The sequence below is a fragment of the Taudactylus pleione genome, unplaced genomic scaffold (assembly GCF_031769625.1).
Source record: "Taudactylus pleione unplaced genomic scaffold, aTauple2 ptg000535l, whole genome shotgun sequence".
Lineage (NCBI taxonomy): Eukaryota > Metazoa > Chordata > Amphibia > Anura > Myobatrachidae > Taudactylus > Taudactylus pleione.
The window spans coordinates 9889040-9908071 of record NW_028284937.1 but is presented as its reverse complement, the minus strand read 5'-3'; the positions used below and the strand labels follow the sequence as shown (position 1 = coordinate 9908071).

General features: G+C 47.5%; 1 protein-coding gene across 1 annotated transcript in view; it reads left to right on the top strand.

The window, feature by feature from the left end:
* The window catches only part of LOC148501103 (uncharacterized), a 92903-nt gene extending 91670 nt beyond the window's left edge, over nt 1–1233 (top strand). Inside the window, exon 5 of the mRNA XM_088451011.1 lies at nt 52–1233. Coding sequence (XP_088307137.1) covers nt 52–212 — 161 coding nt within the window. The 3' untranslated portion in view covers nt 213–1233. The remainder of the gene's footprint in view (nt 1–51) is intronic.
* The last annotated feature ends 17799 nt before the right edge of the window (nt 1234–19032 follow it).

Below are 19032 nucleotides of genomic sequence, written 5' to 3'. Positions count from 1 at the left end.
AAATTAATTTTATATTTTATTATAAATGTTGTAATTTGTTTTTTTTTTTAGAACCTACAGGTGGTGGAGACCTTGCTTATAATGTGGACATTTCAAAGATGAAACATTATGCAACATTCCAAAATGTTGCCATTGTAATGAATAATGAAAATGTTGAAAATGCAATGTTAGACGACAATGATGTTTCATCACTACAGGACTCAGCACTATAGAGGACTCAGAATTATCAAATACTTCTAGCATCATCACAATACCAAATAGTTTTGAAATGAAAGATATTCACATTTCAAGTAATCCATGTAATTCACCAAATGTACCTCAAAATCTATTAGAGATGAGTCAGGCTTTCCAAAAGTCAATGGATGAATTTACTAATTTAAATAAACAACATTATAATGAAATTGCTGAATAATTAACAAATTTGAATAAAACTTCCCTTGACATGTGTCATAGTATCAAAGAAATGCAGGAAAATGTTAAAGAAAACATGGCCTCTATAGCAGATTCACTAAAAGAGTTGGTTGGTTATAAAAAGCAAAAACTTCAAAGTTTATTCCAAAGTGAACAAGACTCAGACATGAAAGTCCAAAGGAAAATATAATTTACAGCAGCTGAAGAAGAAATTACACTTGCAAATAGCTGTGAAAAAAATTTGGGGCACAAACAGACTCAGCCTTTCTCTTTGTTTTGGAAAAAGAGGCAAAAAAAAAACATGGCTGTAAGCAAAGGTAAATAGTCTGGATTCCATTTGTAAGAAAAATGGTTATTCCATCATCTAACTTCATCAAACAATAACACAAATAAATAAATATCTACAGTAAATTTGAATATTAGAAAAAATATGAATCTGAAAATAGAATCTCAATGAGTTGTTACATTTCTAAAGTAATACATTTAAATATGTTTAATTTTTTTTTTGGAATGTCTGTGGATATATATATATATATATGTATAGATATATACACGCGTATTGTAAAACGTATTTTACACTGTAATGTTAACCTGGTTTCTGAACATAACAATGGTCTTTGCATATATCTAGTTTGTATATAATTTTTTGGGGGGGTTTTATGTTGAAAATATCATTACATTTGTACAGGGCATTAAAATTATAAGACGCCCACACATAAGTTGAATTATTCGATAGTTGTATTGTAAATTCTACAATGTCATGTTCCAAATTCTATAAAAAAAAATAATTACAGTATTCTTAAAGATTGTCTTCTTTTTCAAAATGGTATATAAAAAAATAATTTCATGTTTAATAAAAGATTTAATTCAATGCCATTGAGTATTTTTTTATTGTTTTTATAAAAAAAACAAAAAACTTGTTTGTATATATTGAAACTTTACAAAACTGAACAAGTGACATCTTTATTTGTTTGTATAAATGTCATGTTGCATCGTAGATGAAATTGCTGTATGCATGCTTAAAGTGCAATTTTCATCTATTTTCAAATAATAAAAAACCCTTAACATTGAAAACCCAACTTAGAAAATCAAACTTCACATTATCCCGAATGTACATATTGGTGCTCCATCTTGGAAATCTATTTATGGGCTACATTTACATTCACACACTAAGAAGGATGGCTAGGATGAGGTTTTCAATCTATGGAAGAAATTTTATTGGTTGCAGGGTGGGTGTGTTCAGTATCACCCACAAATGAGTCACGATGTAGGCATATAAATTGTCGAATTTGGCTTTAATAATTTTCAACAATGCAAACCCTTAAAATAATGTCACCCATATTTGAAATAAATTTCTTAATGGGCAGGAAACAAAAGTCTCCAACCAGAACATAACGGCATAGTAGTATTAACTTTTAATTTACTAAAAAAAAATATAAACAAATTAAGTTTAAAAGACAACAAAAGTGTATCTGCTGTAGGGAGAATTTTACATTAACTTTAACAAAAATATTATCCCTGCCATCTTTTATATTAATAAATGCTTTGGCATAAAATTGCTATATATGTTGTTTAAAAAGTGTATGCAAATTAAAAAAAAAATTTACATTACATTTTCTACATAAACAACAAAATACAAGTTGTATAACCTAATCCGCAACTTCAAATTTTGCAGTTATGACACATGTACTATTCAAAAAAAAATAAAAATTAACAATTCTAATATGTAAAGTATATTATTTTAAAGATTATATGAAACATACCCTAACAAAATCAAAGCTTCTAATTCATAAAGTAAGTAGCAATAACCTTATTACGAACAAGTCTTCCTACTGATGAGGCTTCATCATCTGGCACAGGATCAACGTCTGGATCAGGGTAATACTTTTCTAATTGATCAATGTTGAAATGTTGATGTTTTCTGAAATAAATGCAAATGTTGTGTAGAATGCAGCACACAACAAAGATTTTACATACTTTTGATGCACTATATTGTAGTGCACCACCAGATTTATCCAGGCATCTAAATCTGCTTTTCAGGATACCAAATGTCCTTTCAGTAGAACTTCTAGTGGCTGTATGTGCTCTATTGTAGGCAATTTCTTGTCTTAGTTTTGGTTTGGCTATGGGTTAATAGCCAGGAGCGGGCAGGATATCCAGCATCACCTGTTTTTGAAAAAATTGTACATTTTTTTAACTTAATATATTTTGATCCAAACAACCATTTAAAATTGTTATTTTTACATTGGGACAAACTATAAGCATTCATCTTACCCAATAACCATCCACCTGTAATGCTCTTTTCCTCAAAAGCCTTATACACAGTGGAATTTCTAAAAATATATGCATCGTGGGTTGAACCGGGATATGAAGCACATACGTTTAGAATACGACAATTATCAGCACACACAACTTGCATATTCATAGAATTGAAGAATTTTCGATTTCGTGAAATCTCTTCCATTTCAGCAGATGGTCGATAGGCTATATGTGTACAATCGATACACCCCAGTACTTTTGGAAAACCTGCAAAGCTATAAAAATCTCTTTTCATCTCTTGCCATTCATGGACATTCCTGGGCCAATATATGAATTTGTCACAGTGACTTAAAATTGCACTTAAAACTGTGGTAAAATCTTGAGAAAGTGACTTGATTAAAACCGCCAACAGCTGAGCATGTGGCTTGGAAAGACCCCGAAGCGAGAAAATGTAACGTAGCTAATAATTTCGTCAAGCCTGGTAGTGCATTGGATCTCCTGGTCCTGGATTCGATATTGTCCTTTATTAACTCATACAATATTGCTATTGCAGAGGATGAAAGCCTATACATTTTGATGATGTTATCTTCTCTTATTCCAGCCAAAGTAATACGTGGTCAGAAGACCCTGGGTTTTCGAAAACTAACCCTTTTTTTCTTTTGTCTCTCTTTGGCTTCAACTCTTTGCCTTGCCTGATTGTAGACATATCTATTGCTACACTTAGCCAAAAAAATGCATTATAAAAAAACATGTTTGCAACTATTTTTTTGGTAATATTAAGTAGAGTAGAAATCTGTCGGATTTATAGTCTAAAAAACAAACCAAAATTTTTTTTTATAATCTACATATGTATAAACACATGTAATTAGTCAATTACCACAAATATATTTTGAATCGTATTGGGGTAGATGTATGAAGGCCAGAAGCTGGATCACCGCACGTTTTGTGAGCTGATACCGCTTCTCCCCGATGTATGATCGGGGGTGTGGGCGGTAAATGAAAGTGCCTCTATGCGCCCCTGTCATTATCGGCGCTAATATATACAAGATAGCAGCGCCGAGCGACAGGGCCATGTACGAACGGTCACACCGCATGACCATTCGGCCGCCTGTAACAGTCGTTATCGACAGCTAGAGCCTGGCGCTAGCCTATACCCACAGCAGGGACAGCGCTGTCCCTGCTGCCAGCTCTAGGCTGCATGCGGGGATGTCGCAACATTTGCAAGATCCCGCGCATGCTCAGTGGAGCCGGCCGGGACAGAGACACAGGGCATTATTACTAGGCTGATGCACTGCTGTCTCTAGTGGGTAGCGCCGGAGGGGGGAGTTATCACTCCCCCTCTCCGGCTGATGAGATGTTCTTACATCTCATCGGTAGTGCTTCCTGCTGTGCCTCGTTAAAAAGGCGAAGCAGGAAGCGTTATAGTGGCACCTCACATGCTGCTTTCATACATCTAACCCATTATCTTGTTCATAAGGAATATAGTCACTTCTATTACTCACACCTCTTGACCAGTGGCGTAACTAGGGCAGGGCGAGCGGGGTGCGTGCCCTGGGCGCCATGGGACCGGCGGCACGGGGGGGAGCCGCCGGCCACGGTACCAGCCCGCCCTAGTTACCCAGTGTAGCGCTGACCGCAATAAGTGCGGTCAGTGCTACACATATACACAGGACCGGCGCTAGGCTTCCAGCGCCGGTCCTGTGCTGCACAGCTGAGCCCGTTCCCTCCCCCTGAGCGCTTGCCCAATAGCGCTAGGAGGCGGGCTCAGGCTGTGCATAACACACGCATCGCCGCCAGCGCTGGCGGCAATGCGTGTGTTAAACAGCAGCCAATGAGAGTCAGATAGACTCTCATTGACTGCTGCAGCACCCACTGCAAGAGCCGGGCTTCCGTCCAGCTCCTGCAGTGGATAATGGGACAGACGTCATGACATCATGACGTCTGTCCCATAATGCTGAGCGCGCCAGCCTGGGAGGACTGGCGGGCGGCGGGAGCGGTGTCGCGGACCGGAGCAGCAGCAGCGTGGATTCAGGTAAGTATATTTTTATATATTTTTTTTAAACCTGTCTGCACTACTGGGGGCACAACGGGGGAGGGGGTGGCTACTACTGGGGGGACCTCTACTGGGGGTGGGGGCACAACGGGGGAGGGGTGGCTACTACTGGGGGCACCATTATTGGGAGGACCTCTACTGGGGGGGCTACTACTGGGGGCACTTAATCGGGAGGGGGAACCTCTACTGGGGACTACTACTTGGGGGGGGGGAACTACCACTGGGGGCATTATAAAAGGGGCCTACTACTATAGGCACTGCACTGGGGGGACCACTGCTGGGGGCAATAATAGGAAGGGCCACTACAGGGGGCACTGGATAGGGGGGATCACTACCGGGTGCCTGCATAAGGGGGACCACTACTGGGAAAACTGCATGGGGGGCACTATATAAAGGGCACTGCATAGGGGGGGGGACTACTACTGGGGGCACTATATAAAGGGCCGACATAAGGGGATACCGCTACTGGGCGCACTGCAGTGTTGGGACTGCTACTGGGGGCACTGCATAAGGGGGAACACTACATGGGGCACTGCATTTGGGGGGCCACTACTGGGGGTACTGAGTAAGGGGAACTAATTGGGGGCTGTATAAGGGGGACCACTACTGGGGATACTGTATAAGGGGCACTACTATGGGCCTGCATAAGAGGGACCACAACTGCATACTGGGGGTACTGTATAAGGGGTACTACTGGGATTAAGGTGCATATGGATAGGAATGTTCAGTGTGAAAATAAAGGGGTGTGTCATGTTGACACGCCCCATTTTAAGTGACCACGCCCATTTTTTTGCCGCGCGGGCCGAAGGGGGGGGGCTCCCTTTTCAAATTTGCCCTGGGCTCCAAATACCCTAGTTACGCCACTGCTCTTGACAAAGGTAATGAATAAAACACAGATTACCTTTTTAATTAATCAAAAATCACATAAGCAACATTGGTTTGTTTGTAAAAATTAAAAATTTGTACATGGTTCAAGTTGCACCAGAGAAAATAGTGCATGAACCCTCACATGATGCAAAGGGGTAATTTTAGTAAGAAGACAGTTTGGTTGGGTTTGCAAACTACTGTGAGTGTTGCATTTGTATAAAAAGTAGTTAATTTAATACTACCAAACAGGTGTGAGTTTTGAAGTTAGCTTTCTCTTTTCATTGTTGAAACATATGTGATTTTTTCAATTTAACTAAACAGACCACAGTTCAAAATCAGGAAGTACTTGGAAAAGTAGCAATTAGAAAATTGTCTACGAATCCAGTTTGCAATCTTGGGTAAGTTAATTGCAAAGTCAATATTTAATTATAGTTTATATTAGGCCACTTGGTAAGCTGCAAGTTTAGCAGAAAAATACACAGATCAGTTTTTTAATTTTTTTTTAATTCTGTCTGTTTTTGAATTCATTTATTTTCTTAGTTTAGTAAAATGATGTAGAGTCCGCCCCCAAATGCGGTACCAGCCCCGGTCTTATCTGCCAGTCCTGGGTCCTTAAAAATCATGCAGAACAACACAAGTATGGTTCCATTGTCATTTAGGAACCTGTATCCGTCTGCAGGGACAGTCCCGGTTTGAAATTGAGGGGGAAACAAATGCGTAGGGTTCCCACCAAATTTAAAACCAACATCGGACCAACCCGACTGCGGTGTAATGCAATAGGTGGCACACACTTTCATTGGGGCTGCGTCGCCAAAGCATTGCAACCCTAAACCAGTCAGGGCAAGCCGGGGATATCAGGCGAGGTGAGGGCCTACCCATAAAGAACCCCCCCCAAACCCCAGCCTTGTTTCAAAGGCTGGCTCTCTTCCCCGTACACCTAGGCTGTGTTTAGGGTAGTAATAAAGGGTTAAATAGAGAAACTACTGTATTTTTTAGTGGTACTACAGGTGCCAGCATGCCTACTCTTTAGCACTTCTGGAACTACAAATGTCAGCATATTGGCGGCACCCATACCCTCACTGTTCAATAGTTAAATAAAGACAGTACATGCACAGTGTGCCTAATAAAAATTTAATGCATACACATACCCACTCACACATACTTATCTCCTGCCAGTTAATCAAGCCCCCTTCTCCAAGTAGAATCCCGTTTGGAGTACCTGCAAAAACGAACCTATACTCGCCTCCTCCATTACGCTGCTCAACCTTAGCATCAAATCTGGTATTTGCAATTAAAAAAAACCCCACACAATAACCATTCACTAAGGTTTGCGCTGTATGTGTGTCACCACCACTTAGCCAATAAGCGGCTCCTCCACGTGGGTCCCAGACAATAAGCGGACGCTACTGTTATCCGACGCTGATTGCCCGGCGCCCCGACATTTCAGTCTGCCCGTTCCCACCAGCAATCAGTCACGCAGTGTACCAGCATGCAATAGCATGCTGTTACACTGTATCCAAGGCCACGTATTTCAATTCTGCAAAGAACATCGAGGGACACAAAGGTGAGTATTGTTTTTTTTTACAGGTTATTCCAATAGGATACTTTACGTTGACTAGTGGACTTGAACATCTGGAAACAGGTGAGTATGTATGTGTATGCATATATGTATGCAAAAAAGGTTTATTTTCACGGTATGTTGTGTGATTATTTTACAATTTCTTTACAGGTGAAGTACAGCTACCAGTGGGCCTTTAATGCCCCGCATGCTGGTACTTGTGGTTCTCCAAGTACCAGCATGCTGGGGAGGCTGGCTGGGACCTGTAGTTCAACTGTAAAGACAATGATAATCAATCTATTTTTTACACTACACCAAACACAATCAACCCACCACCCACCGCCCAGGGGTGCCTACGCCAGGGGTGCCCTGGAGAGGCTGACCCCTTTATTGGGGGGTCACCAACTCCCCAGGGATCCCTGTCCTGGGCTGAGTAACTGTCAGGGCTGATGCTGCGGCTGGGGGGCCTGGTGAAAGGGCACCCCTGCCTGTGGCATCAGTGCCCCGTTAGAAAGGTTCCCAAACTGCTTTTAAATATACGATGGAACCCACGTCATTTTTTTCACCGTATATTTAAAACCAGCTCTGTCCCTGCTGCCTTGTGCTGGTTCTTACATTACAGGGGATCCCTACACATTTTATTCCCTGTAATTTAAAGAACCAGCCTAGGGCTGGTTAGTGTTTTGGGGGGGAGAACTTAAGAATTTTTACTTTTTAAAATGTATAAATTTTTTACAAAGGGTTCACAAACAAGCACATATCTCACTGAGATATCTCGTTCTGCTTCACCATCGTCAAACATGTTTGGCCTCAAATCACCTGTTGGAAAATTTTCGTAAAACAAAAAGCATTAAATCTGCCGAATTTTTACAAATTACAGCAAGATAAATCACTTTGAAAATCGCAACCATATCACATGTTAGTACATTTACCCCTAGCCCTAGGCCTTGGGTCCCCTGGAGCCAGGAAACCCTTAATTTGTGGTGGGACTCCATCTCCCCCGGGACTGGCCTGACTACCGGTCAGGCTTGATGCTTCAGCTGGGGTCCACAGTGAAAATGGCTCCCCTGTCTGTGGCATCAACCACTGCTAGAATAAGAACTGTGCTGGTTTTGGAAAATAGAAGGGGAACCTACTCTTTCTTTCAGCCCTGTATTTCCAGACCGACGACACAATCCAAGGCCAGTTCAGCTTGTGCAGAATATGGGGGACCTCTACTTCATTCCCCCCCCCCCCCAATCTGCAAACCAGGACTGGTTCAGATTAGTCTGCTGATAGTTGTGCTTAATAGGGGATAAACCAAGCAAATTTGTCCACTGTATTTTGCATAAGCAGCTCTGGGACACTACAAGCCCAGGTATGGTTTCTCTTTTGGGGGGCACCCCTTTTATATTACACACATTACATTTCTCTTACACACAGATGCAGGCTTCACAAAACCTACAGCTACAGCAGACAATGGATACCTCCCCTGCTCCAAATGGACGCCGCTGGCCATCCCTTCACCAAAACCCACCATACCACCTTCCTGCTTGCTACCCTGGGTCTCATCCACCACTAACACCTTCTACATCCCCCCCCCGGGTCCCAGCCACAGCAAACTGACCCTTCCTTCCACCCGGGCCCAGCCTCCACTACCGATCACAGAGGACAGCCATCTTGGTGCACTCAGGGGAAGCCACAGAAAGTAGACCTACTGGCTACTCCTACTCTCGCTGTGCAAGGAATTGACTCTTCCTATCTATATATTAACGCATTGTGTGGAAATATTTTCATAACTGAAATTTCCTCAATAACCTCTACCCTAAAAACACCTAACCCTGGAACCGGATGTAGTTATGAGAACGCCAGCTGACGGTCTCAATTCCAACAGTGTCATCACGGCAAGGAATTTAACATAGGCATCAACATACCAACGCCTATGTTAATCCCAATGTTGGCACCCCGACCACCCGCCATCAGAATCATCGCTGAAAAGTAAGTATAACACCCCAGGGATGGGGGGAGGTAGGTTTAGGATCCCACAGCGGGACTTAAGGTTATGCACCCCCGGTGAAGGTTACAGTTAGGCTAGGAGAAGGGGGGGTTAGGGTTAGGCACTAGGGGGGTAGGTAAGGGTTAGCCACCACCCCGGGAGGCTTAGGTATAGGGTTCAGCGAGGGGGGTTAGGTTTAGAAACCCATGTGGAGAGTTTAGTCTTAAGCACCCCTAAGGGAGGCTTAGGGGCGGAAGAGGGGACGTTTAGAATACTTACCTCACGCTGTCGGTATTTCCTCCTATCCCCATCACGGAGCCAAATTTACAATCCCATTCACCCTGGAACAATAGCTATCTAATAAAACAAACCCCAAGTCTACATTCTCCCCCAACCCTGAGTTATGCTTTTCAAAAACTCCTCCATACAGACTAGCATAACAGTGTTCCTAATTGAGTGTGACACAAAATTGACATTTGGAACTTTACATTACTCCCAAATGGAAGCAATTACAACACCCCGGTTTCAATCCCAACAACACAATCCCACCAGGGGTCTAAATACTGACGGCTATCTTAAGCCCAACGACCGGAATACCAACAAGACGCTGGACCAATCATCCAGCGGCAGAAGTCAGTAGCTGCTTAGGTGGCGATGGGGGTGGTAGCTTTAGGGACCCCCCTCGGGATTTAGGGTTAGGCACCCCCTGGGAAAGGTAAGGCAACGGGAAGGGGGAGTTAGGGTTACACACCCACTGGGAGGGTTAGGTTTACGGTGCAAGGGAGTTAGGTTTAGCCACTAACGACAGGTTAGGGTCAGGTAAAAGATGGGGAGGTTAGGGTTAGGCACTCCTAAGCGAGGGTTAGGGGGGTAGAGAGGAGGGTTAGATTACTTACCTTAGCATCGGGATTTCTGCCAAAGCGCCCATGTGGTGTTGGATTTTAAACTGGTAGCTACACACCAGCCAGCATTTCAATTCCATTCCCTCCAAAATCCACATATTTCATTTTTTAAACCAAAAATATGCCATGCTGCACCGACCAAAAGTTGCAACCACCCATAACAAAATTCAACTCACTAACTCCTATAGCTTTTCAGGTGTAGCCCCTTAATACCATGCCCCTCCCCCTCCGGTAATCTCTATGTAGATTTTCCTGTTTTCTCAATCACCACTGGAGTCACTACTGCTCCCACAGACCCCCAGTGGTTTAGGGGTGCAACGGCTTGTGTCCCGCTGTCACTTGGGGCCTGAAGATTCCATGCAGGGAAGCCGTCCGCATGGAATCTACTACAAATGGCCCTCCAAAAATGCCCGGCACCTCAAGAGGAGAAAAATGCTAGAGGTCATCCTAGAGAGGGCTGTCAGGGCAACCAGGCCTGTATCTCGCCTGCCCTGTGAGCTCCACCTCCTCCGCCTCATATTGGGGTACAAGTACTGTAGCGCCACTTAATGTGGCGCTATAACAGTTCCGGGTTTGCCTCTTTACCAAGGCAAAGCAGGAAACACTACCAATGAGATGTATAAACATCTCATCGGCCGGAGCAGGGAAGCGATAACTTCACCCTCGGATGCTCCATGTTACACAGCGCAGCACATCAGCGTAGTCGTGATGCGCTGTGTTTCAGTCCCGGCCACCTCCACTGAGCATGCACGCGATCTTGCAAGTATCGTGAAATCCCCGCCTAGAGACGCCAGCCGCCACACCAGTGACAGCGCTGTCCCAGCAGTGGGAATCGGGCAGCGCCAGGCTGTAGCTGTCCATAGCATTAGCTACAGCGACCCCAACGGTCAGCCTATCTGACCATTCATACATGGGCCAGGGTATTGCCCCTGCTATCTTGTAGATAGAAGCGTCCATAATGACAGGCAGGAATAGCATACGTGGGAACTGTCATTAGCTGGAGCCAAACAGCTGCCGCTCCACAGTTAGCAGCCGCTGATTGGCTGTCGGAACGTGAAAACCCCGTGCAGTCCGGTCAACTGCCATTTGCAAGTTTTCTGTATGTGTGGCAACACACATACAGATCCTGGTCCGTGGGTCGAAACAGTGTGCCTAATTCAGAGCTGCACGCAAACCGCTCGGTCTAAATAAGGGCGGGGAGTATATTTTTTATGTTTTTTCCCTGTCCCCTCGCTAAGCTGTGGGTGCCCACCCACAGCTAGTGCCAGCAGACAGGAGATGGTTGCAATTATCGCGACTATTGGCATTGCAAGGCGACCCTATGGTAGGGTCTCAGCACTCGCAATACCAAATGGAATTCCTGCTCTAATAGAGCAGGAAGCCCAATACTGATATCACGAGTGATGTCAGTAGGGCTGCCCACAAACAGAAACCCGTTTCTAAGGGAACGCCTCCTTTTATTCAGCCACCCCCCCTACCTGCCTACAAAACGGGGCGAGCTGTCGATCAACGTCGACAGCCGCCCCGTTTTGTTACAAACCCTGGAGCGAGTGAAGTTCTCACTCACTACCAGGGTTGCGCGCCTCGCGTGCGCACTTGCCCACCATCGACCCGCTTGCGAGTTGGTCTGATTCAGCCCCAGTTTTTTATTTTTTAAACTAAGGCCCAGGGATGCTACCAAGACCTGCACCAGGATATAGGTGAGTATGCAAACTTTTTGGAAGGCCCAGTCATTAAAGATTCTACATTGCAACGGCAGGTATAGCTTAGTATGTGTGAGTGGGTAGGTGTATGCAATAAAGTTATACTTAGCACGGTGTGTGTGTTTTGTAAATTTTAAACTATTTATTTTACACTTGGGGTACATGTTCCCCCCGTCTGCTGCCACTTGTAGTTCCACAAGTGCCAAAGGCCAAGCATGCAGGCAGGATGTCGTTTGGAAGCCAACAGTCTAAATGCCAACCCCCGGCTTCCAGACTTTCTAATCCCGGCGTGGTACTAATTACAGGAGTCAAAAACTCTACGCCTGTCATTAACCAGACGCCGGAAGACCAGTGCCCGGCATCCCGATCAAAGTCACCTGACAGCCACGGTGGGGGGGGGTGAGGTTAAGGATTAGGCCTCCGGTGGGGACTTAGGGTTACCCACCCCCCTGGGAGATTATGGTCAGGCTAGGGGAAGGGGGGGGTTAGGGTTAGGCACCCCCCTGGGACTTAGGTTTAGCCAGCGGGGAATTGGGTTTAGGCACTTATAGGGGGGATTAGGGTTAGCACTTGGGGGGGAGGTTAGCGTTAGGAACCTCTAAGTGAGGGTAAGGGGCTAAAATTAGCCTCACAATACTTACCTAAGGGACCATTGGGATTGTCACCCTTGACGGCCAGCCGCTGTCGGGAATTGACCCGCCAGCCATACCTACTACACCCATGCAGGCAACTGTTGTCCCACTGTAAAATACAATAGTTTAATTCTATTCCTTACATTATTACGCCCATACCCAGCGCTCAGGGGGTGCGGGGAAGAGGCCCGGCCTTCACTCCAAGCCTGAGGTAAAGGGACAGAGGGGACCCCTTTTTTCGGAGCTCCCCAGAGATCCCTAGCTTCACTTGATAATGCTTTGTCCACGGAGACTCCTGCCTGTGGCATTACAGCCCGTCCATTTTGGGTCCTGTGCTGGTTTAAATATAGTTGTTACCTAACGCATTTTTACCTCCCTATATTTAACACCAGGACTGGCCCTGCAGCCTAGTGTTGCTTTCTCAATTACAGTGGAGTCCTACTCATTTTGATCCTCGTCTTTTTATAAACCAGGACTAGCTGACAAGTCCAGGGCTCGGTAAGCTTCAGGGGGGAGAGACCCTATGTCATTTTTTTTAATCACTTTGACCCTATTTTTTGTATTTACAGATAGAAACAGACATGGATCACAGTGATCTGTGTATGTTTCTGCCAAATTCACATTTTACAACCACGTGATTTTTTCACACGCGTTCTTACAGGAAAGTTCTCCCTTCTGATTACAGTTTAGAAACTCTGTGCTTGCTAAATTCAAAATTCCTATCTTCACTAGTGAAAAGGTTCTAGAGTTTTGCCAATGATGCATTGAAGAGACTTGGCAAACTCTCCAGTATTTCACCGTAGCAAAGGAGATGTCTCTCCCCAGTTTGACATCAGTAAATTTGCACTTGCTAAGAAATGGGCAAACTCTCCCAAACTCAAATCTTTGTAAATTTAAACCTTAGACTGGAACCTGGCCTAGAGAAAGGGCACGTCTGCACCTCGGCCTCCAAAAAGGGGACACAGCTTACAAAAAGGTGGGATATTTTTACAACCCATCCCTTTTACCTCAATCCTGGGGACATGGCCACCACTTTAGGACATGGCTGCCAGCCCCCCAAGTGCTCCAATTACTGTTAATGCATGGCGCGCACATGTGCCCACCATCTACTCACCTGCGCTGACCACTGCACCGCCCTTTTCAACAACCGCCGTACACAGTGACAAGCAGGTAGGGACAGAGGGCCTGATTCAGAGCCGGTCGCTCTGACAGAGTGCTCGCTCTGACTCAGGGCCAGTCTTTTTTTTTTTTTTAGAATGGCCTCCTGCCCGCTCACATAGCTGTGGGTGACCACCCACAGCTATAGCGAGCGGCCAGGAAGATGGTCGCGATGGTCAAGACCATCGGGCTTACGACGAGACCCTTGTGGTAGGATCTCGTTGACGCAAGCCCCAGAGAGATTTCGGCTCTGACAGAGCCGAAATCTCTCCCACTGACATCACTCGTGATGTCAGTGGGGCCGCCCCCAAACGGAGGCGTTCACATGGAAACGCCTCCGTTTGGGCAGCCACTCCCCCGGCCCGCCCACCAAAGGGGGCGTGCTGTCACTCAACATTGACAGCACGCCCCCTTTGTTGCGAGACCCGGAGCGACGGAGTGCCCGTCGCTATCCGGGTCTCGCGCATGCGCACGACGGAGCCGGCTCCATCGTGCGCATGCGCACTGGGCCACGATGGACCCGGTTGCGAGTGCACAGCGCTTGTGATTGGGTCTGAATCAGGCCCAGAATCCTCTAGCCTGTTTCAACTGGGATCTACGCCAGACTGCAGGGTGCTTTCTACCCTTTGAACTATACCAGGGTACAGCACCCACCGGAAACAGCCTAGCAGGAGCAATATATAATATAATATACTATATATATATATATATATATATATATATATATATCTTTATACGAAGAACAAACAAATGCCACTCCAAGTCTTGTTTCAAAAGGTTTAAAAAAAGCTGCTTTAATCGACATTTCGGGGTCCAGGCCTCTTCCTCAGGAAGTCCTGAGGAAGGGGCCTGGACCCCAACACGTCGATTAAACCACCTCTTTTTCACCTTTCTATTGCATTAGGGGTATGCTAGTTGCACGGAGACACCCAAACAGGCTATCAGTAGCTTCCAGTGCCGCCTGTGTTGATTTTCTATAATTAGATATCTTGTGGAACAAAAGGCTAGCGCCACTCTAGTAAACTTTGAAATAAAGACAACAAGCACATTCAGATCCTATCAACAACAAGAGATATGGTAAGAACTTACCTTTGTTATCTCTGTTTCTACGAAGTCCATAGGGTCCACAGGGTTGACCTTGGGGTATAGCTGGATCTAGATCCACGGGCACCACGCAGTTAAAGCTTTGCTGCTCCCAGGATGCACTTGGGCCCGTCCTCCTCTATACCCCGCCCCCGGCCACCTCAGTTGGTAAGCAGCCAAGGCCGAAGGAGGAGACTAAACAGAGAGAAGGAAGACTGGAACACACAAGAAACCATACTCACAGAAATGGGAGACGGAAAACCGGTGACCAGCCACACAGCCCATTTGAAGCCAGGTGCGTCAGGGCGGGCGCCCTGTGGACCCTATGGACTTCGTAGAAACAGAGATAACAAAGGTAAGTTCTTACCATATCTCTTGTTTTCTACTTCAGGGTCCATAGGGGGTCCACAGGGTTGACCTTGGGGATGTCCCAAAGCAGTTCAACTAAGGGCGGGGACGCTCCTGTGCTGAAAGGAGTACCCGGCGCCCAAAGGATGCATCCTGAGAGGCGAAGGTGTCAAACGCATAGAACCTCAAAAACGTTTGAATGGAAGACCAAGTGGCCGCCTTACACAGCTGAACAGCGGAGGCGCCACGTCTAGCAGCCCAAGAGGGACCCACAGAACGAGTGGAATGAGCCTTAACAGAGGCTGGCACAGGTAAACCCTCCTGTGCATAAGCCACACAAATAACTGAACGAAGCCAACGGGCTAACGTTTGCTTGTTGGCAGGCCAACCCCTCTTGTGAAAACCGAAGAGGACAAACAACGAATCCGACTTCCTAACCGAAGCAGTCCGGTCCACATAGATTCTAAGTGCCCGGACTACATCCAAGGAAGCCTCACCAGCTGAAAGATCAGGTGACTGAAAAGCTGGCACGACAAGCTCCTGATTAAATGTGGAACTTGGAGACCACTTTGGGCAAAAATTCAGGACGAGTGCGGAGCACCGCTCTGTCCTGATGACAATTCAGAAAAGGGGGGCGACAGGAAAGCGCCCCCAACTCTGACACCCTCCTGGCAGAAGCAATTGCTAGGAGAAAAACGGTCTTGAACGTCAGCCACTTGAGGTCCACCACCTCAAGAGGCGCAAAAGGAGGACCCTGCAAGACCCGTAGCACCACCGCCAAGTCCCAAGGAGCCACAGGAGGCACGAAGGGAGGCTGTATCCTGAGAACACCCTGGAAAAAGGTGTGAACATCCGGTAGTGTAGCAATCCATCGCTGAAACCACACGGACAAAGCAGACACATGAACCTTCAGAGAGGCCAGGCGTAAGCAGAGGTCCAAACCTGATTGAAGGAACTCCAAGATTCTGGAAACCCGGAACACCTGAGGATCATAGTTTCTGGATTCACACCACTGAAAGTAAGTGCGCCACACCCTGTGGTAAATCCGTGCGGAGGCAGGCTTGCGTGCCCTAAGCATGGTACCAATGACCGAACTGGAGAAACCCCTAGACCTCAAGACGGCTGTCTCAAGAGCCACGCCGTCAAAGACAGCCGACCCAGATCCGGGTAAAGGCAGGGCCCTTGAGACAACAGGTCCCGACGCTGAGGAAGAAGGTACGGAGCGTCGATGGAGAGACACCTCAGATCGGAGTACCAAGGACGTCTGGGCCACGCCGGAGCAACCAGCACGAGCATGCCGCCGTCCTGCTCGAATTTCCGCAGAACCCGAGGAAGTAAGGATATCGGAGGAAACAGATACGCCAGGTGAAACGTCCATTTCACCGACAGCGCGTCTACCAGACTGGCACCTGCGTCTCTTGTCCTTGACCCGTAAACGGGCAACTTGTGATTGTGACGGGAGGCCATCAAGTCCAGCTCCGGCAGCCCCCACCTGTCCACGAGTAGCTGAAACACCTCTGGGTGAAGCGACCATTCCCCGGGATGCACGTCGTGACGGCTGAGGAAGTCCGCCTCCCAATTGAGGACTCCGGGAATGAAGACTGCCGAGATCGCTGGAATGTGACACTCCGCCCAAGCAAGGATGCGAGACACCTCCGACATCGCTGCCCGACTTCGAGTTCCTCCCTGGTGGTTGATATACGCCACCGTGGTGGCGTTGTCGGACTGCACCTGATCCGCCCTTCCGTGAAGAGCGGGACCGGACGACTGCAGGGCCCGATAAACCGCCCGCAGTTCCAGAATGTTGATGGGAAGAAGAGCTTCTTCCGCAGACCAACGACCCTGAAGTGACAACGAGCCGGTCACTGCCCCCCAACCCCGAAGACTGGCATCCGTCGTGAGCAGGACCCAGTCCGGGATCCAAAAGGGGCGCCCCTCGACCAGATGAGCTGTCTGAAGCCACCAAGCGAAAGACTGCCGAACCTCCGGGGACAACACCAGCAACTGAGAGCGGATCCGGTGAGGTAACCCGTTCCATTCCGATAGAATCAGCCCCTGCAGAGGCCGGGAATGGAACTGGGCAAATTCCACCATGTCAAATGTTGACACCATGGAGCCCAAAACCCTCATAGCCAAATGGACCGACAGGCGGCAACTGCTCAGGCAACTGTGTATCCTCAGCTGCAGGGAGGAGACCTTCTCCGGGGTCAGGAAGATCCTTTGCTGACGAGAATCCAGCAGGGCTCCCAAATGAACCATCCGCTGAGATGGAATCAGGGAGGACTTTTTCCAATTTATCAGCCACCCGTGCGCTTGCAGGCAAGCGACCGTCAAGTGGAGATGATGAAGCAGTACCTCTGGGGAACTCGCCAGCAACAGGAGGTCGTCCAGATACGGTAGTAGCCGTACATTCTGGTTCCGAAGGTGTGCGGCCATGACCGCCATAATCTTCGTAAACACCCTCGGTGCCGTGGAGAGACCAAAGGGTAGCGCCCGGAACTGGTAATGGTGTTGAAGGATAGCGAACCTCAGATACCGCTGGTGCGAAGGTGCTATCGGAACATGGAGGTAGGCGTCCTGGATATCCAGGGACACCATGTAATCCCCCGGTTCCATCGCCAGAATGATGGAACGTAACGTTTCCATCCTGAACTTGGGAACTCTGAGGAATTTGTTCAGAGACTTCAAGTTGAGGATAGGGCGATGAGAACCATTGGGTTTCCGCACCAGAAACAGAGAAGAATAGTACCCCGTCCCTCGTTGTAATTGAGGAACGGGAACAATGACCCCTGCTGTCAGCAAGGACTCTATAGCTTCCTGAATCTGTAAAGACTTGGTCGTATCCTGAGAAGGACTCGTGCAGAAAAACTGGTGGGGCGGTCTGTGCCGAAAAGACAGGGCGTACCCCTGGGAGACCACTTCTCGAACCCAGGCATCCGTGGTGGTATTGTGCCAGCACTGGGCAAATAGAAGAAGTCGGCCTCCCACTCTGGGGTCCCCCAGAGGGAGGCCCGTCCCATCAGGCAGAAGGTTTATCTTCCTCCTTGGAAGAAGGGCGCCTGGCACTCCAGGGCTGCTTCTTGGGCTTAGAAGCGGCCTTGGTCGTCGACTGCCTCGGGAAGGACTGACCTTTTGCCTTGCCCTGAACCCAAAAGGACCGAAAAGCAGAGCTCCGTACCTTGGTAGGAGCAGAAGCCGAAGGGAGGAAGGCTGATTTAGACTTAGCCAGAGTGTCCAGAATTTTGTCCAAGTCTGGACCAAAAAGCAACTCCCCATTAAAAGGTAAGGCCTCCAGTCCCTTTTTGGAGTCAGCGTCAGCTCTCCAAGACCTCAGCCACAAGGACCGACGCGCCGACACAGCTGCAGCCGACACCCGAGAGGTTAGCAGGCTTGCGTTTAACGATGCTTCCCCAATGTAGGAAACCGCATCCCTCATTTGACCTATCAACGCTCTCTGGATCTCCGGAGCATCTTCCGGAAAGGTATCCTCCAAAGCATTGGCCCAGCTCTCGATGGCCTTAGCCACCCAAGAGATGGCCATGGACGGACGGGCCACCGCCCCCGAGAGAGTAGATAGACTTCAAACAAGTCTCCACCTTCCTGTCCGTGGGATCTTTCAGGGAGGAGATCGACGGCAAAGGCAGCGTAGCGCTTTTAATTAAGCGGGTAATGTGGGAATCCACCGCTGGAGGAGTTTCCCACTTCCTGCAATGAGCCTCCGGAAATGGATAGTTCAAAGCCAACCGCTTCTGCGGTTGGAACCTCTTGCTGGGCAACTGCCAGGCCCCTGCCACATGATCCGTCAATTGATCGGACAAGGGAAAAACCGTCGAAGCTACCTTGGCCTTTTTAAAATTTGGGTATTTTGACCTGGGGGCGGGCACATCCTCCTCAATGTGAAGGATGGCCCGCACCGCCCTAACCAATGCCGGCACATTAATGTAGGACTTAGCCTCCATCTCCTGGGCCCCGGCATCCGAGTCAGAGTCTTCATGGATCTCCCCGTCATCCGAAGACACGTCCGTGTCCGTGAACTGAGCCGCCAGTGAAGCCGGAACGGAACGCTTGGACGCCCGCGGGGGC